Source organism: Dermacentor albipictus, chromosome 9 (genome assembly GCF_038994185.2).
Source record: "Dermacentor albipictus isolate Rhodes 1998 colony chromosome 9, USDA_Dalb.pri_finalv2, whole genome shotgun sequence".
In the NCBI taxonomy this organism is placed as follows: domain Eukaryota; kingdom Metazoa; phylum Arthropoda; class Arachnida; order Ixodida; family Ixodidae; genus Dermacentor; species Dermacentor albipictus.
The window spans coordinates 64940074-64963220 of NC_091829.1; the positions used below are offsets into that span (position 1 = coordinate 64940074).

At 44.1% G+C, this 23147-nt stretch overlaps 2 protein-coding genes across 2 annotated transcripts; one reads left to right on the forward strand and one right to left on the reverse strand.

The window, feature by feature from the left end:
- Nucleotides 1–283: 283 nt before the first annotated feature.
- On the reverse strand, nucleotides 284–8348 carry ClpP (Caseinolytic protease proteolytic subunit). Its single transcript, XM_065456162.2, has 6 exons — nucleotides 8151–8348; nucleotides 7871–8050; nucleotides 5474–5570; nucleotides 4324–4511; nucleotides 1433–1538; nucleotides 284–485 (listed from the first exon to the last, which is right to left on the reverse strand). The coding sequence occupies exons 1-6, from the start codon at nucleotides 8166–8168 to the stop codon at nucleotides 370–372; spliced, it is 705 nt and encodes a 234-aa protein (XP_065312234.1). The 5' UTR covers nucleotides 8169–8348; the 3' UTR covers nucleotides 284–369.
- A 301-nt stretch (nucleotides 8349–8649) lies between these two features.
- On the forward strand, nucleotides 8650–19603 carry Polr2E (DNA-directed RNA polymerases I, II, and III subunit Rpb5). The gene is made up of 8 exons (XM_065456168.2): nucleotides 8650–8808; nucleotides 8953–9041; nucleotides 9150–9211; nucleotides 9683–9822; nucleotides 12901–12981; nucleotides 16384–16442; nucleotides 17831–17909; nucleotides 19271–19603. The coding sequence occupies exons 1-8, from the start codon at nucleotides 8752–8754 to the stop codon at nucleotides 19334–19336; spliced, it is 633 nt and encodes a 210-aa protein (XP_065312240.1). The 5' UTR covers nucleotides 8650–8751; the 3' UTR covers nucleotides 19337–19603.
- Nucleotides 19604–23147: the final 3544 nt, after the last annotated feature.

Below are 23147 nucleotides of genomic sequence, written 5' to 3' on the forward strand. Positions count from 1 at the left end.
ATTAAACAGTTTGGCAGTCTAGTAAACATTATGAGGCAAGCATCGCAATGCAAGTGAGCTTTAAAAGAAGAATAAAAGAAGCAACCACAGGCTTTCCCAAAGAAGCTGCACCAAATCAGAAAAAAAATTTTTGCACCACCCAAGATTTCTCACGGTGGCCGAATAATTGCAGTGCAAGATCTTTCTCTAGAAACCTCAGCATTAAGTTTTGTGTTTTCAGGAACTGTTGTTGCTACAAAAGCACTGTGACTACCGCCACGTGGCAAGAAACGAAAGGCTGCTGTGAACAGGTGTTCTCCATTTTACTGCTCTCAATGTGTGAAAATTGTTGCAAATGTACAGAAGCATGTCTGACGAGCTTGACGTGGGCTAGCTTGTCTCGGTTGGCGCATCGATCGTTGGTGGGTGTTCGAGGACGGAGTCGATGATGCCAAACTCCTTGGCCTGCATGGCACTCATGAACCGGTCTCTCTCCATGGCGCTTTCTGCATTTTCAGACAACAGCAGCAGGAGTTAGCAAAATGGGCTGTGAAAAGGTTATGCAAACTGTGCTGGGACAAAAATTTCTTTCAATGATTTACAACTGTATTTGGTCTTGGGAGTTGAAGCTTAGTTGAATGAAGAAGACGCTGCAAGTGGCCAGTTTCTTCAAGACATATAGGTTCGAGTGTGCAACACAACAGTTCTAGCTGGATTCACACGATGAATTGAATTGCAATTTGACCTTGCAAATGGCCTGTCGGGATCATACATGATCCTATTCCTGCAGGGTCCTCTTGGCCCTCCGCAACATGATTCATGACACATCAGAAAGCAAAATTGCCATCAATATTTTTCTAGAGAAATACAGAAATAGTGATAGTAAAACACCATAGTCTGGCAACAACCATCTTCGATCCAACTGAAAGCCACTCATTGAATTCGAGCACATGCAGCGAATAAGACACGACTGATGCTAATAAAGAGAGCAGCGTTCCAGCATGTCTGCCATCAGCCATCCTTCGGGGGAAGAGAGTAGTGTTAGTTCGTTCATGCTGTCATCTGTTTTTCTCCTCTCTCGTTAAAATGCTAGCCGCTAAGTGATCTGATGCACTCATATGTCATGTGACCGATTTTTCCATGTTCACGTCCACCATGTGAATCCAGGTCTAAGTATGCCAATTTTGACTATAAGTACTGATGCGTATCAGCACAATAACTCAAGAGCCTTTATGCAGTCTGTGGCTGTGGGTAAATTATCAACCTTTTACAAGAATCACCCAAGACAAGGTACAAGACAATGAACTTAGGAGCAGATGCGACAAAAAGTATTTGAACACCACTCGAAGAGAAATGCAAATGGCTTACAAAATTTGGCTTTGAGGTGGACACAAAACTAACACATCAGTAGACAGGAGACCTCACTTGTAAGCAAAACACAAGAACGGCTCACCTATGGTCTCCAGGGGCTGCTTGGTGTGCTTTGCGTAGATTATGTTGATGGTCCTCTTCAACTTCAGGATCTCCTCAGCATGAATCTGGATGTCCGTTGCCTGACCCTGTGTTATACATGCAAGACAGCAGTTTTAAACACAGTTAAGGGAAAAAAGATGAACTATGTGTGTGTGACATGTCTGTGTGTGTGTGTGTCACATGCACGCATAAAATACCGTATTTATTCAACTATAAGGCAATGATTTTTCCCAGAATACTTAGCCTTGAAGTCACTCCCCCCCCTCCTCCCCCCACCTTTTACGCAAATTTTGCCTTTAAGTGTGGCTTTGCAGCACCGTGAATTTTGCCTTATAGTGTGGCTTTATGGCATTGCGGGGCGTGATGCCATACAGAATACAGATGTTGAGCAGGCAAAAGAAGACGCACAATACAAGGGAGAGAGATATCAACTTTACTTTACAAACAGCCCTTTCTCCACACTACCAGGCGAAAATTGCACTGCCGTGAAGCCACACTTAAAGGCACAATTTCCATATAAACGTGCACGGTTGAAGCTCCCTTCGCCCCGATTTCATGGTTGCAATTTTTTGTTTGGCTGTGTTAGTAATTCAGTACTTCGGGCAAACCCTGCTGAACCTGAATAACCCATCTGCTACTCTATATTGCCTTATATTAATGTGCATGCTTAACTTAATTTAATGGGTTTCTAACTGCACCCTCGCCTTATAAGTGTGACCACATATAATTAAATGAATATTGTAATAAATAAATTTGCAGATCTATACAACTTCTCTAGGTTTGCATCAAATTGCAAATGCAACACAGATTCTGAGCATGAAAAAAAAGAAAATGCAAAATTACAAGGGAGAGATCAATTTCATTTTACAAACAGCCCTTTCTCCGAGTCGTTGGCTCTGGTAACACATTGTCATATGATGCTTTGAGGTTGCAAAATCCTCAACTGTGGTGCAGCCTTTCTTTGCCTCTTGGTAACAAATGCGTCCTGTGACTGACTGTTTTCGGCCGTCATGGTAGATTTGGCGAACACTCGTATTGCATCACATGCAGCATCTCACAGCCAGGGAGACAAAGAAATCAACTAGTGTCACAAGCATCAGTGTGGTGGCATACTATATGTAACTAGCCTTCAACATTGATATGAACCTATTTAAGAGATAGTGTCCAGGACAAGTGGCCTTACATACCTTTCCTAGTGCAAGGTAATAGGTCTAGACTGCTTGCCTGATTGCTGAAGCACATGCAATTAACAAAAGGGGGCTATGCTCACGTAAGCACACCATTTTTAGCACTAACACAGTAATTACATTCCTTGACGGTGAACTGTAAAGTCAGTGTGCAGACAGCTGTGTAACTTTGCTGCTCTTTTTTTAACCCTCTAAGGAATGGACATAAAAGTTCCTGAAAGGAATGATCACTTTTCATCTAAATGTGCAAAATACACCGAGAATATGAACATTCAATGAAAAGTGAACAAATTTTGCAGAATCTTTTACAGATTAGGTTTGTTGCCTGAGCAAGTTTAACCACAAGCTACCTATGGCTTTGCGTGGAACTAGTACAGAGGGTGCTTGTTGGATGTGAAACAGAGCTGTACATTGCATTTGCTCTACATTACCAATGTGATACCACTGAAGCCAGGAACATAGCATATCTTTGTTGCTCTTTAGTAACACTTGCCCGTAAAGTATTAAACAACATTCCTTTTGTAGTCATAATCATGTGCTGTGTTCTGCCATCTTTATATGGCAATGAGCTTATGATTTCGTCCGTAGTATGCTAACACTATCTATTGCTTTGTCAGCCCCCCCAAAAAACACCTTCAGTTATTAGTCAGTACTTCATGATACAGTTCCTTTGGCTTGTCTTCATTTTCCATTCTGTTGATTGTCACAAACTTTGTGTACCTTGTTTATTCCACCTGCAGAAATGCTTCATTCCACTGCTACTGTTTTGAGCAAAAGAAGACAGGCGGGTGGAACAAGCATGCACATCTGCTTGCTTTAGTAGGTTGGACCATCATCATCAAAACAAAAAAATATGCAGATCTAACGCATATGTTCAAATCTATGTGCTTAACTAAATGCTTTGCAGCTGATGGCAATGCATACAATTTTGTTTATTTTCATCCTATGCAGTGCGTATCTCATAGGATGCTAATTTATCCACCACCAATGTCACAACTTATTGCGATGCAGTCTTTTGTGTTTACGCACTGCATCGTTCACAAGCTATGCCGAAATGCAACCTCCGAATCAGGTGGATGCCCAGTGCAAGACGTATACGCAGCGATATCACGAGGACGAAGGCAACATATGATGCTTGTTGAGAGAAGAATATCGATGACGGATGTACGTACACAAAAGTAGAATCCGTATCGAGCAACGTATAGGGATGCTGTATCTCTCGTGTCATAGTGGGCCATTCCCATTCCGAAGGATTGGCCAAGAACGAGCACACTCCCAGTGGCACATAGCGAGTGGCCAAACCAAAGAAATTTAAGTAAATCAAAGAATGCGTCAAATATAATTAACAGTTCCATTAACAGATCGATGTGCTTTAGAGATGCCTGTGAGTCTATATTATAGGTGCAGGTTTCATTACCAAGTTAATTCTTTTGTTACAGAGAACAGAGGTTCACATCCAGAGCAGTACATAAGCTACTTCGCGGGAACTTTCATATAACCTTCGTATATATACCTACGAATATATCCACCGAAGGAGTGACCGACCTAGCAGCCAAGCAGCCAAGCCAAACTCGGAAAAGTAGGCAGAAAAACTTGTAATGTGTAGAAACTTTTGAACACGAATAAACTTTACAGACTCTTCTAGGCACATTCAGCTCTGTGCGACTGTCACAGATGCACTCACGGCAGCGTGCCCAGACGGCTGGTGGACCATGATGCGCGAGTTTGGCAGGGACTGGCGCATTCCTGGTGTGCCAGCACACAGCAGCAGGCTGGCTGCACTGCAGGCCTGGCCAATGCACCAGGTTGCGATGGGTGGCATGATGTACTGCATTGTGTCGTAGATGCCTAGACCCGCCGTTACCGACCCACCTGCACGTGCAAATGCATGCACCACTAAGACTAAGATGTTGGACAGGCATATGTTCAGCAAGCAGCAAGCAAAGTGGACAGAATGGCTGGCTCATATGTACGCTTCACAATGCGAGGAGTTGTGTCTGGTACGTGTGGTCTCACTATGCCTGTCACTGTCGTGGAGCATCAACAAGCCCCAACGTTTGCAATACCTTCCACGGTGCAGGTGGGGCACCTCACTGAAGGTTCCCGTGCTGAACATGAACACTGGTTACTAAAACATTGGTTCAGACTTCCTACCACTGGAAACATGTCTTTTTTAAATATGTTTATCACATTAGCCAGTGAGATAAACTATGGATGACTCCCCCCTGAGGGAAAGCTGTATGCCACAGTGCCTGCATCACAAAAGCTGTGCTTACATTGCGAGGCTCCTTGCTTTGGTGTTGCAATCAATCATTAACTTGTGTGTAGGCACGTCTTTCCTATCTCTATACATGTGTGCAATCTCTCTCCTTTGTTGCAACCATGCTCTCATCAAAGGTAGAGGATCCTTCTTATTGGTGACATCATTACAGTGGACCCTCATTATAATGAAGGCGCATCTGACATGAAAATACCTTCGTTATGTGCAATATTTTTTAAAAGTGTATAAATTCATTACATGCTGACATTTGCGAGAAGCATTTTTATTTACTTCACTACATGGGACAAAGTGTTACATCCTTGTTCATTATATCGAGGTTCAACAGTACAGTAATCAGAAATGAAACTTTTAAACACTCATAGCAATTTTCGGGCCTCTACGTTTTAATGCACAGAAACTTCTTGTTTTCCACTAAGCTGTAATCAACTTGACTGCATTTGGCACTTACTTCCCTCGAATTATTTCACGCTTGAATGCACTTCCAACTCGGAAGACTACTCGCTTCGAGGCTGTGAAAAAACTAAATGTGAAACAGATGTCAAAGAGTACATACCTGGGCTATTGATGTACATGTGCACAGGCTTCTTGTTGCTCTCCGACTGTAGGAACAGCAGTTGTGCCACAACCAGGCTTGACATCTCATCCGTGATCTGCGATGTCGAAGCATGTACTATTATGTTATATCAATCAATTGACTGATATTTATTGAAATATTTAGTTCTTACTCCACTTGGTCAACTACCAAGGCAATTTGTGTGAAATTTGCTGCATTTAAAAGAAACAGTAAGTGCTTGTTGGGACTAGCCCTTTCTTTTTTATTGCAGTCTCAAATTTCTAGCAAGAGGTCACAAAAGTTAAATTAAATTTGTAACAGTGCAACAGAAAGAGATGCCTCAATTCTCTAAGCAGCTGCTGATAGTTTAACTGCCAGGTTAACTCCTAAAGCTTTTTTCTTAGTCTCCCAAAGCATCATAATAAAATATCTCTAATTTCAGCAACATAGGTGACTTAAATATGTGCCAAGATTTCTCAGGCATATGGGTGCTTAATATGCGTACACCCATAAGAATGTTTGCTTCCTCCCTCTATAGGAATTCAGCTGCTGTGTACCAAGGTTATAGCTTCTTTCAATCGCTTCCCGGGATACTTTCACATTTAAGTTTTACATGCAAAAACCATGATCTGATCATGAGGCACACCATAGTTGGGGACTTCGGAAATTTTAACCATCTCTGGTTCTTTAACATGCACCTAAATCTAACTACACGGGTGTTGTTGCATTTCGACCCCCATCGAAATGCGGCCGCCGTGACCGGAATTTGATCCCGCGACCTCGTGTTTAGCAGCCCAACACCATAGCCATTAAGTAACCACAACGGGTACTGTCACTCTTGTGAGATTTCGCGTGACTGACGCCAGATGCATCGGTGCTTATGGTGAGGCAGTGTGCAAAAAATGCTGTTCATAGACAATGATGCATTCGACGCTAGTCACGCGAGAGTGTCTCCAAGAGTGATCATCCAAGAATACTGCCCCATGAACAGAACCTACATCCCAATCGGCAACAGGATGCCATATCTGGTGAACCACTGCAGGAAGTACAGCATCCATTTTCAGAAATTGCAGTTGCTCAATGACGTCATACTCTACCATTATATGACTTCACAATATCTTCAATGAAGTGGGGTTCTGCAATAACTGGTTTGTGGAAGTCTTGTCCCAGTACCAAGCATCTGTTGCAAAGTGAAGTGATAAGTCTGAAAGAAACACGGAACCGTGATACACACTCAGTGTGCTCTACCCGACATCGCCAAGAAAGGTAATTCATGCTGTCCATGTGGTATGCGTGTAACCTGTGGTATTTTTGCTGTGGCAAAAAAATGTTTCTTTTTTGCTTTATTGCAAACCCAGCACCATGCCAAAGAATGTACGAACAACTCAGCGCTAGGCTGTGTATCAAGATACTGTGATGGGCAAGTAGGCCAACAAGCACTAACTTAACTGCCAGAAAGATCAGTCTGCTGCACTGCTGGAATGGAAGGTCCATAAGATTCACTTGTTCTCTGTGAACTAGTCCAGGACTTGCTGTAACATTCTATTCATTTCATAAGTCAATGTGGTGACATGCACATGTTGCAGTGAGTTCCACACGGTGCACGTATTACACAGAATGTGTTCACAGCCTTTCCTGCCCTAATGAAAGAGCGGGGAGCAGGCATCACACAGAAGTTTCTGGGTCGATTTTTCACAGCCACAGAACTCGCATTAACCAGATCGTGAACTGCAGGGCGAATGGTAATGGCCTTAACAGAACAACAGAGAAGACAGCAAGGTGATAACAAGGTTCTATTGTGTCGCTATCTCTGTTTTCCAACAATACACTTCGAGCAGAATGGCACGATTGCTGCCAACATTGCGAACTCTGTGGCATAGACAAATGCGGATGCGTCGGCCACAATGCAGTGTTAACGACTCTATTTGTCGCAGTCCTAATGAACAACTTGCAACACAGAAAAAGTAAGCTCATCCCTGCCAGCAATATACACACAACAGTTATTGAACCACAGGAGTTTACGTTGTTGTTAACCAGTAGTAATAATATACTTCGGCATGCGGACCCTCAGCCGTTTCAGTTACTTGAGCAAAAGTCGGTGAACAAGGATAGTTATGCCGACAACTACAAGAACTACAAGACTGAACGCTGAAGTCGTAGTAGCATATGCTGGATAAAAAAGAAAAACAAAAGTCAGACATCGCAATCCTAAGGCAAACAACTATAAACTGTTAGTTTTCACTTGAGCGGGACCTGTATTATATAATGCAGTGGGGCCCGCATATGTCCGACGGCGTTGATTGCGTCAAATGACCGCGGAAGTCTCAAGTGGACCTATACTTGGCACACGCGTACCGTCACGTTGAATAGGAGCGCGCGCCTAGCTCATCAACTCACCGGGCCCATGACACACACGATCCGTTCCTTGAGCAGCCTGCTGTAGATGTCGTAGGCCCGCTCTCCGCGGCCAGTCTGCTCGATCACGATCGGTATGAGCGGGTAGCGCAGGGACCGACTTGTGTGGAGAGACCGGCACGCTTGAGTCCGCGCTGCGAGGCTCGGACAGAGTTTGATCGCCTGCAGACAAAAGTTCTGTTCTGTTTTATCGGGCAAGAAGGAGCACCACTGAGTGCATAAACATTACTACAGGTGTATCTCCGACGGAAAGTATTCTTACCTTTCTTAGGAGACTCATACTTGTTCTTTGAATAAGTTTAGCACGGCACAAAACAGAAACCAGACGACCGCAAGTGATGGCGATGGTGCTGCAGCTCCACAATTCTGCTCGAACTATTTTAAACGTAATAGTTAAAAAAATAAGCTGTCTTGTTATTAACCTTTATAAGTGTAAGACATGAGACACTTTAGGACAAATTTGTATGGCTTTGATTGTAGGCAGCTTTTGTGTGTGTGTGTGTGTGGGGAACGTTGGTGTGGGGAGGGGGGGGCAATGATGTCTTTGTCGACATTTTTTTTTGTACATAACATTTTTAATCAATAAAACATTTGAATAAAAAATAAAAAAGCCATGTAGCAGTATAGGAATGGTAAGCACAAAATTAAGAAGTTCCTAATTTTTTAAACAAAATATTACTTCAGTTAAAAACGTGGGTTTTTTGTTTGCTCTACCTCTCTGCTTCAAGCAAACCATTGCATCTGAACGTCCAGTTAATCATAGTGGTTGCTTACTTATTTGTCTATGCGAGTGGCGTGTATGTATTTCGCTGGCCTTTGCCTGTTAAGATTTGTTTGACGGCAACAGCTCATCACCGTGAACGATGGATGACGAAGCCGAGACCTACAAGCTGTGGAGGATTCGGAAAACCATTATGCAGGTATTCAACCCGAGGCGCTCATTCATCGTCGTGCATTTCGTCGCGGCCGGTGCCGGGGAATGCCAAGATGGCAGCCCCCAGGGCACGATGTTTCGCATACGAACCTAATTCTTCCGCGTCGATTTCGTTTCGCGTGTTCTTTAGCTGTGCCACGACAGAGGATACCTGGTGACGCAAGATGAATTGGATCAGACCCTGGACCAGTTCAAGCAGCAGTTTGGTGACAAGCCGAGGTAAACAGCGGTACTTTCCAGACGTCAACTTCCTGCATCCCCGAATTTTCTGCAGTGCGTCGTTACGTTTCGCGACTTTATTATTATATGTATATTTTTTTATTTCAGTGAGAGGAGGCCCGCGAGGAACGATCTTATCGTACTCGTTGCCCACAATGACGATCCTACTGGTGAGTCAAAGTTCCTTATTTAATGTTGCTGCCGGGCCATAACGCAATAAGCAATGACAACACAGTACTACGTGGATACTGGTGCTTTCCACCATCGATGAAGCATGAAGCACTGTTGAATGAGCAGCGCAGTGATGTATGTATGCAGTATACACGGCAGCACATCGCATATTCGTTTCGCCATTTCGATTACCTTACAAAAGTCTGCTTCCTATCATTTCGATAGTCGGCGCGGTGTAGCAGGCCAGACTGTCACGTCAGCGTCACCAGCCCGAAATGTCATAGTCTAGTTATGTCAAGAGCAAGAGATTATTAGTGGCCATTTGAAAGCTGATTTGGCGCAACATACGTAAGGCAATTCACAGTGAATGTACCCTCCCTGATTTGTTACTTGCCTTCAACTGCACCTGTGGGCACGACTTTTTTCCTATATCGACTTTCTTCTAATGCCACTTCTGTTTACTTTCACAGATCAAATGTTCGTGTTCTTTCCTGATGAGCCCAAAATTGGCATCAAGACGATCAAAACATATTGCCAGCGGATGCAAGAGGAGAACATTACGCGTGCCATCATTGTTGTGCAGGCAGGCATGACGCCATCAGCCAAGCAGGTATGGTCAACTCGCTTTGCTAATTCGTTGCTTGTGTACGTCTCCGTGTGTTTTTTTTAACCTCCCGAGACCCCGTGCACATTATATTGCACGTTGCCTTCAGTCTTTTTTAAGATTAACACGGAAGTGATCACTCAAAATATTCATCCCAAATATGAAGTCTGGTGCATGCGCAACTGTACTGAAGGGGTTTACTTATATTCGTGCCATACGTTTTAGAGAAATTGGACACTAAATTTCTCTAGACCATTGGACACTAAATTCCTCTAGACCTCTGTGTTATCACAGACGGCAGAATGCGACCTTGAAGTGTGTTTCAAGTTCCTCGAGATTGCATGAAAATTCAGGATGCAGCAGCACCATGGCAGTCTTCATTGTTCCATCTTCATCTTAGCGTTTAAGCAATGGAATGCAGTTTTTACCACAGAAAACATGAGATCTTCCACGTACATGGAGATGCAGTGTTTGGCACCTAACCGTAATATTTGAATAAACAAATTCCTTTCATGTTCGTAACATGCCGTTACACAATAACTAGCTTGAAAAGTGATTATATCCCATAGCTGTGTTTGAGTCTTAGGAGGTTGAAGAGACACTAAGATTAATCTTAAGCCGTATTAGTAAGTTGTGCTTCCTCAATAGCAGTACAGACACACTTATTGTTGGAGAAGGCTTGGTAAGTCAGAAAAGATGTACAAATATGAAAGATAGGTGCTGACTGCAGCCTCGAGTTCCCCCACCAGCTGGATTCTGGCAGCCTCTTCTCAGAAAAGCGTACATATTCAATGCAGTGTCGAGATCTAAATGACACGAAGCTTGTTTGTATTAGCGAGGTAGCAGCTCTAGTGCGCGACATGAGTGTGGCCTTGTTGCCTGCAACTGTTTTTTATTCAAGTACCCTAAAGGCCCATATGGGCATTACATAGGGGTGTCGCAATAAATCAGTGATAGATACAGCACGCACATTCAAACAGATAATGCATGTTAATATGTCTGCAGCATGAGTACGAAAATGATGTTTGATTGTCAAGAGTAGATTGTTGATGAAATGCCTATGCAAAAGAGAAGTACAACACATGTCTAAGGGCATTTAAGGCTCCTGTACCCCTTGTGTTGCAGCGACACGTCTTCTCATATCTGGGACGTTGTGGTGTAGTTAGCAGAAGTTCTCATAACTTGCCAAATTCAGTCATTGGTTCATTTGGAAGATGGCGCAGTCCATCTTGTGAACCAGAGTAAATAACTGAGCCCAAGTCGGCACTGTCATAATCCAAGATGTCACGGCAAGCTGGTGCCTCATTTGTGGTAAACCAAGCCTTATTATGTGGTAAGAGAAGCTGTTTTGGTGCAGAAGGGTAATTTACTAATAAAGCTAAAGTTGCTTTTCTCTGTTGCTTTAACTCTTTCAGGTTTGGATTCTTTTTATGAAGTGAAAATTTTATATTACATGCATCTAGCAACAAATGTCAGGGGGAAAATAAAGAAAAAAGTTCCAGTGTTGTTTTTTGAGGGGTGAATGGAAAGTTTTTCATGTGAGCTGCCACAAAAATTCGAGGACACCTAAGCACTTCTTATGATTTGTGAATGCGAAAGCATTAATGCCCAATTGAACTCCAGTGAGTGGTCCTTTGAGTTATGAACTCCTCGCGGGCAAGTGAGCGCGTTGAGATGCTTGGCGCATTTTTATTTGGCCTTACCAAGGTGCACTTAGAGTGCAGGTGAGCGATTGCACAGACAAGGAATGCACGAAGGACACAACCTTCTGAGAGCGAGGGTGACATGGCGTCGCAGCAATGTTCTCTCCCCTCACGCAACAGTTGGTATGTTACCGCAGCAGCAGGTGTTCCCTTTTGCCTGCTCATGATGTGGCGTCGCAGCCAATGGGAAATTAGGTGCCGTTTCACTCCTACAGATGACAGATGTCGGCTTTTCTTCTCAATGGGTGATTTGACGCTTTTGCATCAAGCCTCAAGGTGTTAAAAGCAGTACATGGCTTTTCTGTTTTCTCAATCCACAATCCTAATGGTGTGAAATATGGCTTCAAATTATTCGAAGATCATTTGGTCCATTCGTCGCAGCAGGTTACCTGAATTAGGCAGCAGGCTTCAAAAATAGAGCGCAGCGTTATGTGACACATGGGCATTTCCAAATTTCAAGGACAGCCTTTATAGTTGTGGCACCTAGTTGGCAAATTATTTAATTAGCTTTGCTGAAGCTTAATAGGAATTCTTCTTAGGCAAGTTGGTGGTTTGTTAGACATTGTTCTGGAGCAGTAGATGAAACATACAAAGGGAAGGATGGACACGCAAAGCACAAACTGATTTAATGACACAAAAGAGAAAGCATAGCGCAATGCAGCAGATGGCAGATGGTGAGACAGTGATGGTTTATCTCTATTGCTACAGCTTTACCTCAAACAGGTGCATCTCAGGAATATAAGGACATCAAGATGTCATTGACACACATGGAACCTTTAGTTCTGATAAAGTGTGCCTCAAGAGTTCATGTGCTGTCTTCTTTTATTGCTCCTGCCTAATATTCTCCTCAAATGTACCTGTTTGAGGCAAAGCTGTTGCAGTGGAGATGAACCAGCACGTTCAAGCCACCTGTCTTGCGTTGTGTGCGTGTGAAAATTTCATTAGTGCTCTCTTTTGCATCATTGAATTAGGTTCTTTGTGTGTGTGTGTGTTCCTTCGTATGTCTCGTCTAGTGCCCAAGAACAATGTTTTGCTGGTGCTCACATTTCAGAAAGTAGTATTGTCGGTTGTTTTTCTCGATGTCTGGTAGTTGGTGCTTTTTGTGTGTGTATATCTCATCCACTGCCCAAGAACAATGTTTTACATTTCTGAAAATAGTTCTGTCAGTTGTTTCTTGCATTGTCTGATATTCCCTGTAAACCATTATGATTCCTACTGGAATAATTGACCAGAAATGGCTAAAAAAACCCACAAGGGTAAAAATAATCTTGCACAGTCGACATGGGATTTCTCGTAGGCTCTGTATTGCAGGATAATGGTACGCCCCCTCCAGTCAAACATTCAACTTCCTCTTCCTTTGCCGTACTTCTTTGCTCTGCAGGCCCTGGGAGACATGGCACCCAAGTACATTCTGGAGCACTTTCTGGAATCGGAGTTGCTCATCAACATCACGGAGCATGAGGTAAGCAAGTTCACAATTTGCAGTGCAATAGTACAGTTGTGCTCCCAAATCTGAAAACTGTGAAGCATAGCCCTCTTCAAACACTGGAATGAACAAGGATGTGTTATGGATGAGGCACTCCATACCAGTACTGTACCCTCTCACGAGTAACTTGCAGCACTGCTGAATGTAGGAGGTGTACAGAGGCAATAACCTTGTGCAGGGGAATATAGTTCCGGGCATAACCGTCTCATTATTAGTAGGATTGAAAAGATTTATGTTTGCTTCGTACACAATACAGTACAGCAATATGCAACATGTTAGGCCTTTTGTGTATACACGCTGTATACTGCAAATGACTGAAATTACTGTGGCAGCTATCGCCAGTAACCGTAACAGCCACCCTAATTGTGATTATGTAGCAACATGGCAGTGCCCATACATTCCAGACCAACCACTTCGATCCGAATTTGCGTCTTTTACTGGTGCTCCACCCTGACAGCAAGAAATAAATAATAAAAAACCGTCATCGCCTAGTTTCATCTCGTGCTGAGGCACAGCATTAAGTATGTTTTGTCGTTAGTATTATTGAGATCAGCAGCTTCTTCATCTTCTTCTTTTTTTTTTTTTGACACTGCTACAGAGGCAGTACTGAGCCGTAAAAGTGGTTTGATTTCCAATTAGCCGATGGTGCAACAGCAGCAGCACTGGTGATGTGCTGATGATGTGGAAGGCTATAAAGGCCTAATTGTTTACTGCATCATTAACTTTTTCAGTGTCTTGTTTTTGCAGAGGTAACGCACCCCCAGTGTCAGATTTTTCTTGGATATTATAAGATGTTCACAACGGTTTAATTTTTTATTGTGTACAAATAAAAAACATCATGGATAATAGCAAATGCTTTCTTGGTGTGCTCAATGCTTTCCTATCTGACAAAAAGAATGTAAAAATAAAAATCATGGTGAGACAGAAATGCAAAACCGCATCGGTATGTCAGTGATGGTGAAAGGGTTAGTTTAATACTTTGCTATAGTGTAGCACATGATGATGGTGGCGAGCAAACGTCAAATAGACACTGAGCAGACGATGCGACGCAGGTGACCAATCGTAAGGGCCCTTACTAATGGCTAAGAAGGCTGCAAGAAACTGCTGAGAAATCGTACTGTTGAAACGAAGCCCCAGTGTCGTATTTATTCATGTAAACTCATCTTATGGTCACGACACCATAGCATTTGTTGTGTCAGTCCACCAAACATGGAGCATCTATCGACAGGATGGCAAGTGGGACGTCGAGCTGACAACACGGCGCTGCAGTGTACTAGAAGGGGGCAGTGAGCTTACTCGGCTGCTCCTCTGGCACAGTTAACATCGCATTCAAGAGGGCGCCACTGGCAACTTCAATGGAAGCGTTGTTTGCAGAAGTAGAGTGACCCTAGCAGAATCTTTCACTTGCCTTGCGCTGCTGTTGATTTCAGTTCGAAGCAGTTCACATTCTTATTTGTTTTTAATTTCTGCACACTTGAGATTCTTCACGTGTCTTTAGCAAGCACTATATTTGTTTAAGCCACATGATATTTGCCGCTATATAACCTTGTGGAAAAGGACAGCGTCAATTCTTCGGCGATTTGCTGCTTGTCCTAACCACTAAATTTTTATGCAAATAAGTTGTCGCCGATGGTTTAGCTTATATGTAATTAGCCTTAAAATTTCTTGAATTTTCAGGCAATCATAAAAATTAATTAGAAAAACAGTCTTGTTGAATTTGGAGGGCCGGTGACCAAATATACGGTTTCATGCCGTGTAGCTCCTGACTGGAAGCTTAGCATTATCGTTGAAAAGGAAGTGTACAATCAGTGCATTTTACAGGTGCTGAGATATAGCTTAAAAGGACGTCTTGTTGGGCGAGTTGGTCACAATTCATCTTGGCTACTAGGCGCGAAAACACACACGACACAAGGAAGGGGACGGGACAGAGCGCCACTTACAACTGTTTTTATTCGGAGGTACACCACATACTTATATACCCGTCTTATACGCAAGGACACAATCACATCAAGATTGATATGGAAGCGCACTAGTTAAATATTTCTTTTCAGCCATATATAAAGATATTGACGGGTCGCTGACGCACATGCTTCCTTTCTTTTCGATAAAGAAAGCTTCAATCACTCTATATATATATATATATATATATATATATATATATATATATATATATATATATATATATATAATCATTAATGAATAGTTCAATTAATTGGTAGTGAATTACTTAACTTAATAATTAACTTTTTCACCTCGTTAGGTAATTCACTGCCACCACCAAAGGTCGAGGCTTCAGCTCTCACTAACGACCGTGGGTTAGAGTGTCGTAATGAACTCAGTCGTAATTAAACTTGCACCCTAATTAGCTCTACCTGATTAACTTCGCCTTAATGAACGCGTGTGTTGGACTCCCACTAAAGGTTGTGGGTTCAAGCACCTTAGCTATATCTTACAAACTGGGCCTTAATTAACATCGCGCTAATTGACACCAACGGTCGCGAGTTCGAAAGATTCCCCCAATGGTCGTGAGTTCGAGCGCCTTAACTCTATTTTAATTAACTGTGCCTTAATTAACTTCACCTAATTCACTCTGCCTTAATCCACGCTGCCTTAACTGGCGTCGTGAACTGCCTCGATTGGTTCGCTTGGGCTCCTGTGACTTTTTTGGACCATCGTGTGTTCGCGCTAACATCGCCTCATGAGTCATACCATGCGTTCGCATTAATAATTAATTAGTACTAAGCAGCAACAGCTGATTACAAGTACTAATCAGCTATTTACAGCTATTAATCAGCAACAGCTGATTAATAGAGCGCAGTGGACGGCCAGGGCTGCTGCGGCCCTGGACTAAGGAATCCACGGCGCACTCTGGGGCAGCGCAGCAGCAGTTTCAGAGCTACGTAAAATTTTTTAGTCACTCTCTTAAATGTGAGCCTATACAAACATTTAAAGACGCATCGGTGAAAACACTTGCTGAATACGTAAGCTGCGAAGTCGGAGAACCCGAGCCCCTTCGCAAACGCAGAGCTGCGCCCGCGTAGAACTACCTGCGGTGCTCCCGCCCTCTGGCGGCAAACCAAGACACGGGGGCACCCGCGATGTACGGCGCCTACGGAGAGTTTGACAACTGAACCTAGTCTAGCGTGGGGTCGGCTGATGCAAGGTAGGAGTAATTGTAGATCTCTGGGAGAGGCCTTCATCATGCAGTGAGCATAAAATAGGCTGATGATAACAATGGTGATGATGGAAAACTGGAGACGTAGATTATGGGATCTTGGTATAGCCATACTGAAAAAGGAATACGTAGTATCTCGTAGGCCCATGATTGACTTCAGAATGGTTTGTTGACACTTTCTCTCTTCCTTTTCTGATCTACAGCTTGTGCCAGAACATGTGGTCCTCACCCCGGAGGAGAAAACTGAACTGCTTGCGCGATAGTATCCTTTTGCTCTTCATGTGTTTTGCTTGCATGAGCGTTCTGTTGTACTTGTCTCCCTAAAAGTGCAGTCATCGTCTGCATTGCTTTCGTTTGCATTCTTGAAAACCTCGTGCTTGCAACTTTTTTCTCAAGAATGCTATGACATGCTGATAATGTACATGCTGTTTGTAACCTAGCTGTAGTGGACACACAGCATTCAAGAAAGGTGTGCAAAATAGTAAGGATTATTGTTTTGGGGCAAGATGAGCTTGAAATCAGTGTAAACTTTTTTAGAGTGTAGGGCAAAGAGCAGTAATACTTGCCCACTGCCACTGGTACTATTCGAACCCATACCTCTACAAACAAGAACACACAGCTAGGAACTGCACACTCTAACCGCCATGCTATCGCATTGCATTGTGTTTCAATGTTTTTGAAGAGATGGTGGCGTTCCTTGTGAAAGCCTCCTGCTGCCGCATAATTTAGTTTAGAGTCGGAGGTACTGTTAATGTCTGCTGGTCTTTAATTTTTTTAGCTGAATTTGTTGTGTGATTATGTCTTGCTTCCTACATGTGTTACTTAGCGAATTACTTTTTGTAGTGAAAGCTACATTACGCCAGGTTTTTGCCTCTTTGCTGTCACCGCACTTTGAGCCGTGGCCACACTGGGATGTCACACCACGGCCCTAGATTCTCCAGTAACTCGGCTCGTCGCGGTCGCCGTGCGGCCACCGCTCCTGCCGTAGGGCGCTTGCTGCGCCCTCTGTATGTCGTCACACCCCGCACTCAGCAGCTGTGATAACCGGGAGTATGGAAGGGGAGAGCTCGCATTCGCCTCAGCCATAGTTGCGGCCACAGTATGGATGGGGAGAAGTCGGCCAGCACTAAGTTTAATAACAACATGTCTAACTACAAGCGAAGCCTGAGCGCAGCCGTGGGTCTGTAGCTATCGCTGCTCCACTAGGTTTAACGAGAGCTAAACTACACCCAATTTTTTATTGCTGTGTTATGTTGAGCTGTTCCTCTACCACAGAAATAAATCATCAGAATTCATCTTAGCCCTTTCTGTACCGTTTATGAGTATAGTCATCATGAACAGAAGTGCCTTGCAATGTGAACAGTTGATGAGTACATCCATCAATATGCTTGTAGTTACAGTTGTTGACACTAGGTGGCCTGTGCCCAGTCCCAGGTATTGTTGACTACTTGAATCCTCACACCGAAAACATGGGCTTGCCTGCGTGCCACATTTCTGGGAAAATTTGTACATTTTTGTCATTTCCTACAGTATGAAAAGAGTTAAGCAGGATTGTAGGGCTGGGACAACTTTTGTGTGAACTTGTGGTCCCATCACATTGTCAGCATAGTGTACGCATAGATTTTTCCTTGACTGACCCCTGCAATACAGCAAGCTGAAGGAAAACCACCTGATGAGGATCCAGGCGGGAGACCCTGTGGCGAGGTACTTTGGGCTCAAAAGAGGACAGGTATGACAGCTCCTTGCACAACTTGGGGGAATGCGAGTTGTGCCATGTGAAATGTCTATGATAGGGCTGTCTACTAATTTGGAATGCATGGTAGATATATTTTGCAGCATTCTGCTAAAGTCAGGTGGCCGGCACATTTTCGTTTTGCAAAACTTCCTGCATCCTCTGGATTGGTACAGAAAATATTTGATGAAATCTTTTGTTTCAAGCTTTTGGTACGTTAATTTGGTTGTTTAGGTGCACAAAATCTGAAGCTCCCTATTATATTTCAGAGCTATTAAATAATCAGACTTATATGCATTACAGAAAAAAAGGTTGCCAATTACTACCCCAAGAAAGTCAGAGGAATTGCTAAGAAGTAGTCAGTTACTTCTGCAGTGCTTCCCTCCAAATGTTTATTAACATTGCGCAAATACAGTAAATAGAACTAGCTGACCTGGCTCTTTCAGTTCATCCTCTGCAATCCTTCACACATTGTGGAATTCTTGCAATTCATCACGCAATGATCAACACTAGCAATTGCTTCTTAAAAGTGTTTAGCGATCACCTTCCCTTGTTTTCTTGTCAAGATGGCAGTAGCAACACGGAAAGCTCTCTAGATGTGCATGCTGAAAGGAAGGGCAGCGTTATATTGTATGAGCACATTGCGCCTATGATTGTCGTTACTCAACGCTGTGCTATCCGTGCTTGGATTCTTTATGGCGGGCAGCACTTCATTGTTGCTGGGGCTCAGAGAAAACCCTCTCGTTAGCAAAAAGCTGGAAACATTGTCCTGGGATGATCTCGTGGCATCAACATGCAAAGTGGCCATTGCTATCAAGCCGTAGCAGCACCTGTTCAATTCATCAGCCAACATCAGTCCATCAGTGTTAACATGAAACAGATACTAAACGTTTAGTAAAGCAATGAAGGGGGCTAGTTGGTGAACGTTCATGGTTATATTGCGCTCAGTTTTACACAGACGATATATACAAGTTGGTAGTTTGCACTACGTCTGTCCACGTCCTGTCCTTCCTTAATATCGTCTGTGTAAAACTGAGCGCAATATAACCATGAAGATACTAAACGCCTAGGTTTGCGAGGCTGCAGCATGGCATGGCCATGGGCGTTCTACTGTAGTTCCTGCCATATTTAAGTGCTAAAAGTTTTGTTGCGTGATACAGCTTGTCTTGTTAATAAAGTAACTGGTTGCATATAATTGGTTACTGAAAAATATAATTGAATCGCAGTGAGTGTTATTCAGATCAATTGCAAAATTACTAAAATTTAATTAGAAGTAATATTTATGTGTAATCCTTGCATATTAGTCTGCAAATAATACACTAGTTTAGTCTTTCATTCACTTCTCAATTATTTTCCAGGTCGTGAAGATCATCCGGCCTAGTGAAACTGCAGGACGTTACATCTCATATCGTCTGGTGGTGTAGCGTAACCAAGTTCTTACTACATTTAAAAGGGTAAAGAGGCAGGAATCAGCTTGACGCCCACAAACCATCGCCATGTCCGTTGCTGCATCAGTGTCGCTGTGCACCGCTGGGGAAGCCAGGTTGGCTCTTTTGGGACACGGTCATCCTCTGACTGCAACTGGTGTTGTGCTGTGTGATAAATGGTAGCAACTTTCATCACTTTGGAGACTTCTGACTAATTAACGAGCCAAAATGTGTCATCAATATTAAAACTGTTCAATCTACTCATTGCATATCTTCATAATGCAGGGTCACAAGTTACGCAGTCTGGCGAAACAGTGACATTAGTTGCATTTTATGAATTTCCACAGCATCATGTGCTGAACAAAGAAGTTACTTTGCACAGGCATCAACATTCAAAGTAAATGTAATCATACTTTCGTGAACATTCCTTGTGCCAGTGGAAACCAGTGTGTAGCTGCCACCATTGCACAGGACATGAGCTGGGATATTAAGCTGTCGTAAGACATGCCGTAAAAGGTATCGCCGCACTATTTGTTGGAAGACGTTCTTGTGAACGTTATTTTCCTGCTGACTGCATTACGGTCCTTCGCCATTAGCACACTTTCCGTTTGTAGCATTTCTGTCTGGTGCACATCTTGGACCTAGCACAAGAGCACTGCGTTTACCTGTGGCAACACACTTTTTATTTGTTGTATGGGATCCGCACATATGTTTCAGCCAGCATGGGAATGATCGGCAGGATTTGTCTAAACTTTGTCCTTCTGATTTCAGGCGAGTTTGCGGCTTTGCGAAACTTACTATTTTCAACAAAATATTGCACATATATGCAATGCAACGGTTCACAATTATGTGTATATGGGAGAGCCGAATTGTGTTTCTGTGTTTAGAAAGCTACGAATGCTTAGAAATTGGGAAAGAGAAAGTGTAATAAAAATAATGTCAAGAAAGCTTGAAATTCCAAACATGAAGATTAGGCAAGTCCTTTTACTGATCGCATGCTTTTTGCTTCATGACTAATCGTCATTACTGTGGTGGCTGTCTGATCGCAGTGTCAGTTGCAATTTCTCTGTAAATGCGAGAGAAATTCATTAGCATTAATGCCGCACCTCTTTGAGGTCCCTGATTCATGACCTAAAGTGGGTTCGCTACATTGCAACGGTTTGATCAGCAGCTTACTCTACATACTTCTTGCCTCTTTGAGAAACAAAGTGTTAGTGATGGTGGTCCTGAGCAGGCCACCATCCATTTGCATTGTATATATACACCAACTGGATGGTTATGCACGCATGCACACGCCTCTCTCTATATATGTCTCCCTCTCCCGTTGCCAAGCTTTCCCAACCTCTCCCCACTTCTACCAAGTGACCGGCTTCACACACTCACGTTTTCCATTGCGACACCCCTGATGCTAACGCATGGAAAAAAAGGCCAAATTGGTCCGATGTGTTTCTCGTTTGTCGCCTAAAAACGCGAAGCATTTGAATCCTAAACCTAGCCCCCGCTTGAGACGACAGTCTGGCAACACGGAGGCCTGCGGCGGCCATCTTGCGTCGTCTGCTTCTGTTTTTTTCTTGCCGCGCTTCCATTCCTGCGCGCGCCGGGGCCGTAAAACAGCAAATTGGATGATATTCACGCCGCACAAAATCTCGTCTCGGGGACCGTCGGCTGCTCGCTCACGCAGGAGAGAGCGGAAAAACGCACTTCGCCGGCTCTTGAGAAGGGAGGGATTCAATTGATTGGATCTGGGTGATCCGGCTATGCGGGCCGGATCGATTCAGAGAGGCAAACACACTCCACGAGATCTCGAGAACAGCCGATTCCGAAAGCGAAACGTTGCGTTAGTAGAAAGAAGAGCGAGAGAGGGGGGGGGGGGAGAAGCGCGGGTCTTTCATTTCTTTTACCCAATTTGAAACAGACCTAGGAGGTTGCCTGGAATTGATCCCGAACCATGGATCCACGTTTGGTTTCTTTGCGACGTAGTGCAGTTCAGTGGCTGTTACGGCGACGCCAGAGTGCATACTGCGGCATCGCCACGACGGCAGGAAAGAGCTCTATGCAAATGCGCCTTTGCGTGCGCTTTGGTTTCGAAAGACCGATTAGTGACGGCTGGGTCGAGGGAGTATGAGCGATTGAACGGCGCGGATCACCAAAAGAGAGCGATGAGTCAGCAGCCCAGCACGGGCGCCGAGCTGATGCGAGTTCGCGGTTGAAAGGAGTTAGCGTGCTTTGATATTTCGCGCTCCCCGCTTTCGCCACGGGCTGCGGCCATTATTTACGTTCGTTTGTTCGTGGGTTCTTTTATTTCTTTCCCTTCCTTCTTCATTTGCTCTCGGTCTGCAGTTCTGCTGCTGCTGATTTCTGCGCTCGGAGCACACGCAGAGGAGCACCGTTGGGCGTCTGTATTTGCTCGCGTGTCTTTATTGACCTTCAAATTTTGTCACTTTTTTTTGTCAGTTTGTACGTCGCGCGTATATCTTTGCTGTACAGCGTGCCGTTCTGTAGCATCTGGTTACCTTAATCAAGCGTGTCATTAATTTATGTTCAAAGCGATCATATTTTTTCCCCTCTGCCTCTGTCCTGTTCTCCGATTGGTACCGGGCAGCCTGCGAAATGTTGGACACTGTACGAGGAGTCGTGATAATAGCCCGTTTCACATGGTGCAAATTTGACTGCGTCTTCGCAGCTGCGACAGGCAAATGGATCGTCACACCCTTCGTACGTGCGAACTTTCCATGTTCGGAGCGTTGAACTTCTCTGCGATAACGCACATGCGGCAAGGACGGGGAACCAGTCACAACGTGGATCGTAGACACGTCGCTGTGGCCTTCCTACTTCATTTCTTCTTTTGATAAAGTAACGCACTCAAAGAACTTTCACGAAAGCAGTTTTTTAGTTGCTTTAATTTGTTTTTATACCGAAGCGAACTGACGCCAGGAATAATTCGGTCCTCCATTAGGTGCTTGCAAATGCGAAAATCGCAGCTGTCGCGCTCGGTGAATGTGAAACAAGCAGGCGAAGTTTGCATTTGCGGAAATCGCAGTGTGAAATCGCGCCAAGTGGACGGGGCTTTAAAAGTGATTGGGTAATGGAGGCGCAACACGTACGATGGTTCACGTGCTTCCATCCTGATTGCAAAAACGCCCGGAGCTGTGCTTTGGAGCAGCTCAGACGGGTAAAGAAGTGTTGGCACCTTTGTCAGACATTGCCGAAATGCGTTTAATCAGCAACGCGTCATTAGGCCTACGTCGCACGTGCACTCTCGGTGGCCATTCAGACGGCGAGCTGTTGAACCTGTGGAACTTAACCCCATCGCGCCGACGGAAAGTTACCGTTGCCTAACGAAGTCTGTATAGTGTCGCTCTGTGAGGGCAACTTGATGACAGTCGCCTTTCTTACAACTGACAGCCCAGATGCTGCCCCAAGGTCTCCCCGCCAGCACCCTCTAAGAATCTGCGACCGTAACGTGTGCCACCGTTGGCGCCCTTGTAACTTGAACGAAAGCTGCGCCTTACGTGCCAAGACCGGCGTAGCAGGGAGACTCTGGATTTATTTTGACCACCAGGGGATCTTTAACGTACCCCCAATGCATGGGACGCAGGCGTCCTTTTTTTTTTTTCATTTCGCCCTCATCGAAATGCGGCCGGGATTTGATCGCGCGACCTCGTGCTTAGCAGCGCAACAATTATAGCCGCTAAGCCACCGCGGTGGCCGGCGCCCTTGTAACTTCTCGCGGTGCGCCGAGTTCGTCGCGCTGGAATTATTTACACGAGGTCTCCAGGAAGCGCTCATCAAAAACCTTTTTTTTTTT

What these genes read in the sequence shown, in the direction of transcription:
- Polr2E (XM_065456168.2), top strand. Translation starts at nt 8,752, where the DNA reads ATGGATGACGAAGCCGAGACCTACAAGCTGTGGAGGATTCGGAAAACC. An exon ending in TGACGCCATCAGCCAAGCAG is followed by an intron (nt 9,823 to 12,900) that starts GTATGGTCAACT and finishes TTTGCTCTGCAG; the next exon opens with GCCCTGGGAGACATGGCACC. An exon ending in TCAACATCACGGAGCATGAG is followed by an intron (nt 12,982 to 16,383) that starts GTAAGCAAGTTC and finishes TCTGATCTACAG; the next exon opens with CTTGTGCCAGAACATGTGGT.
- ClpP (XM_065456162.2), bottom strand. An exon ending in TCGTGTGTGTCATGGGCCCG is followed by an intron (nt 5,571 to 7,870) that starts GTGAGTTGATGA and finishes TCGACATCGCAG; the next exon opens with ATCACGGATGAGATGTCAAG. An exon ending in GCAGCCCCTGGAGACCATAG is followed by an intron (nt 486 to 1,432) that starts GTGAGCCGTTCT and finishes CTGAAAATGCAG; the next exon opens with AAAGCGCCATGGAGAGAGAC.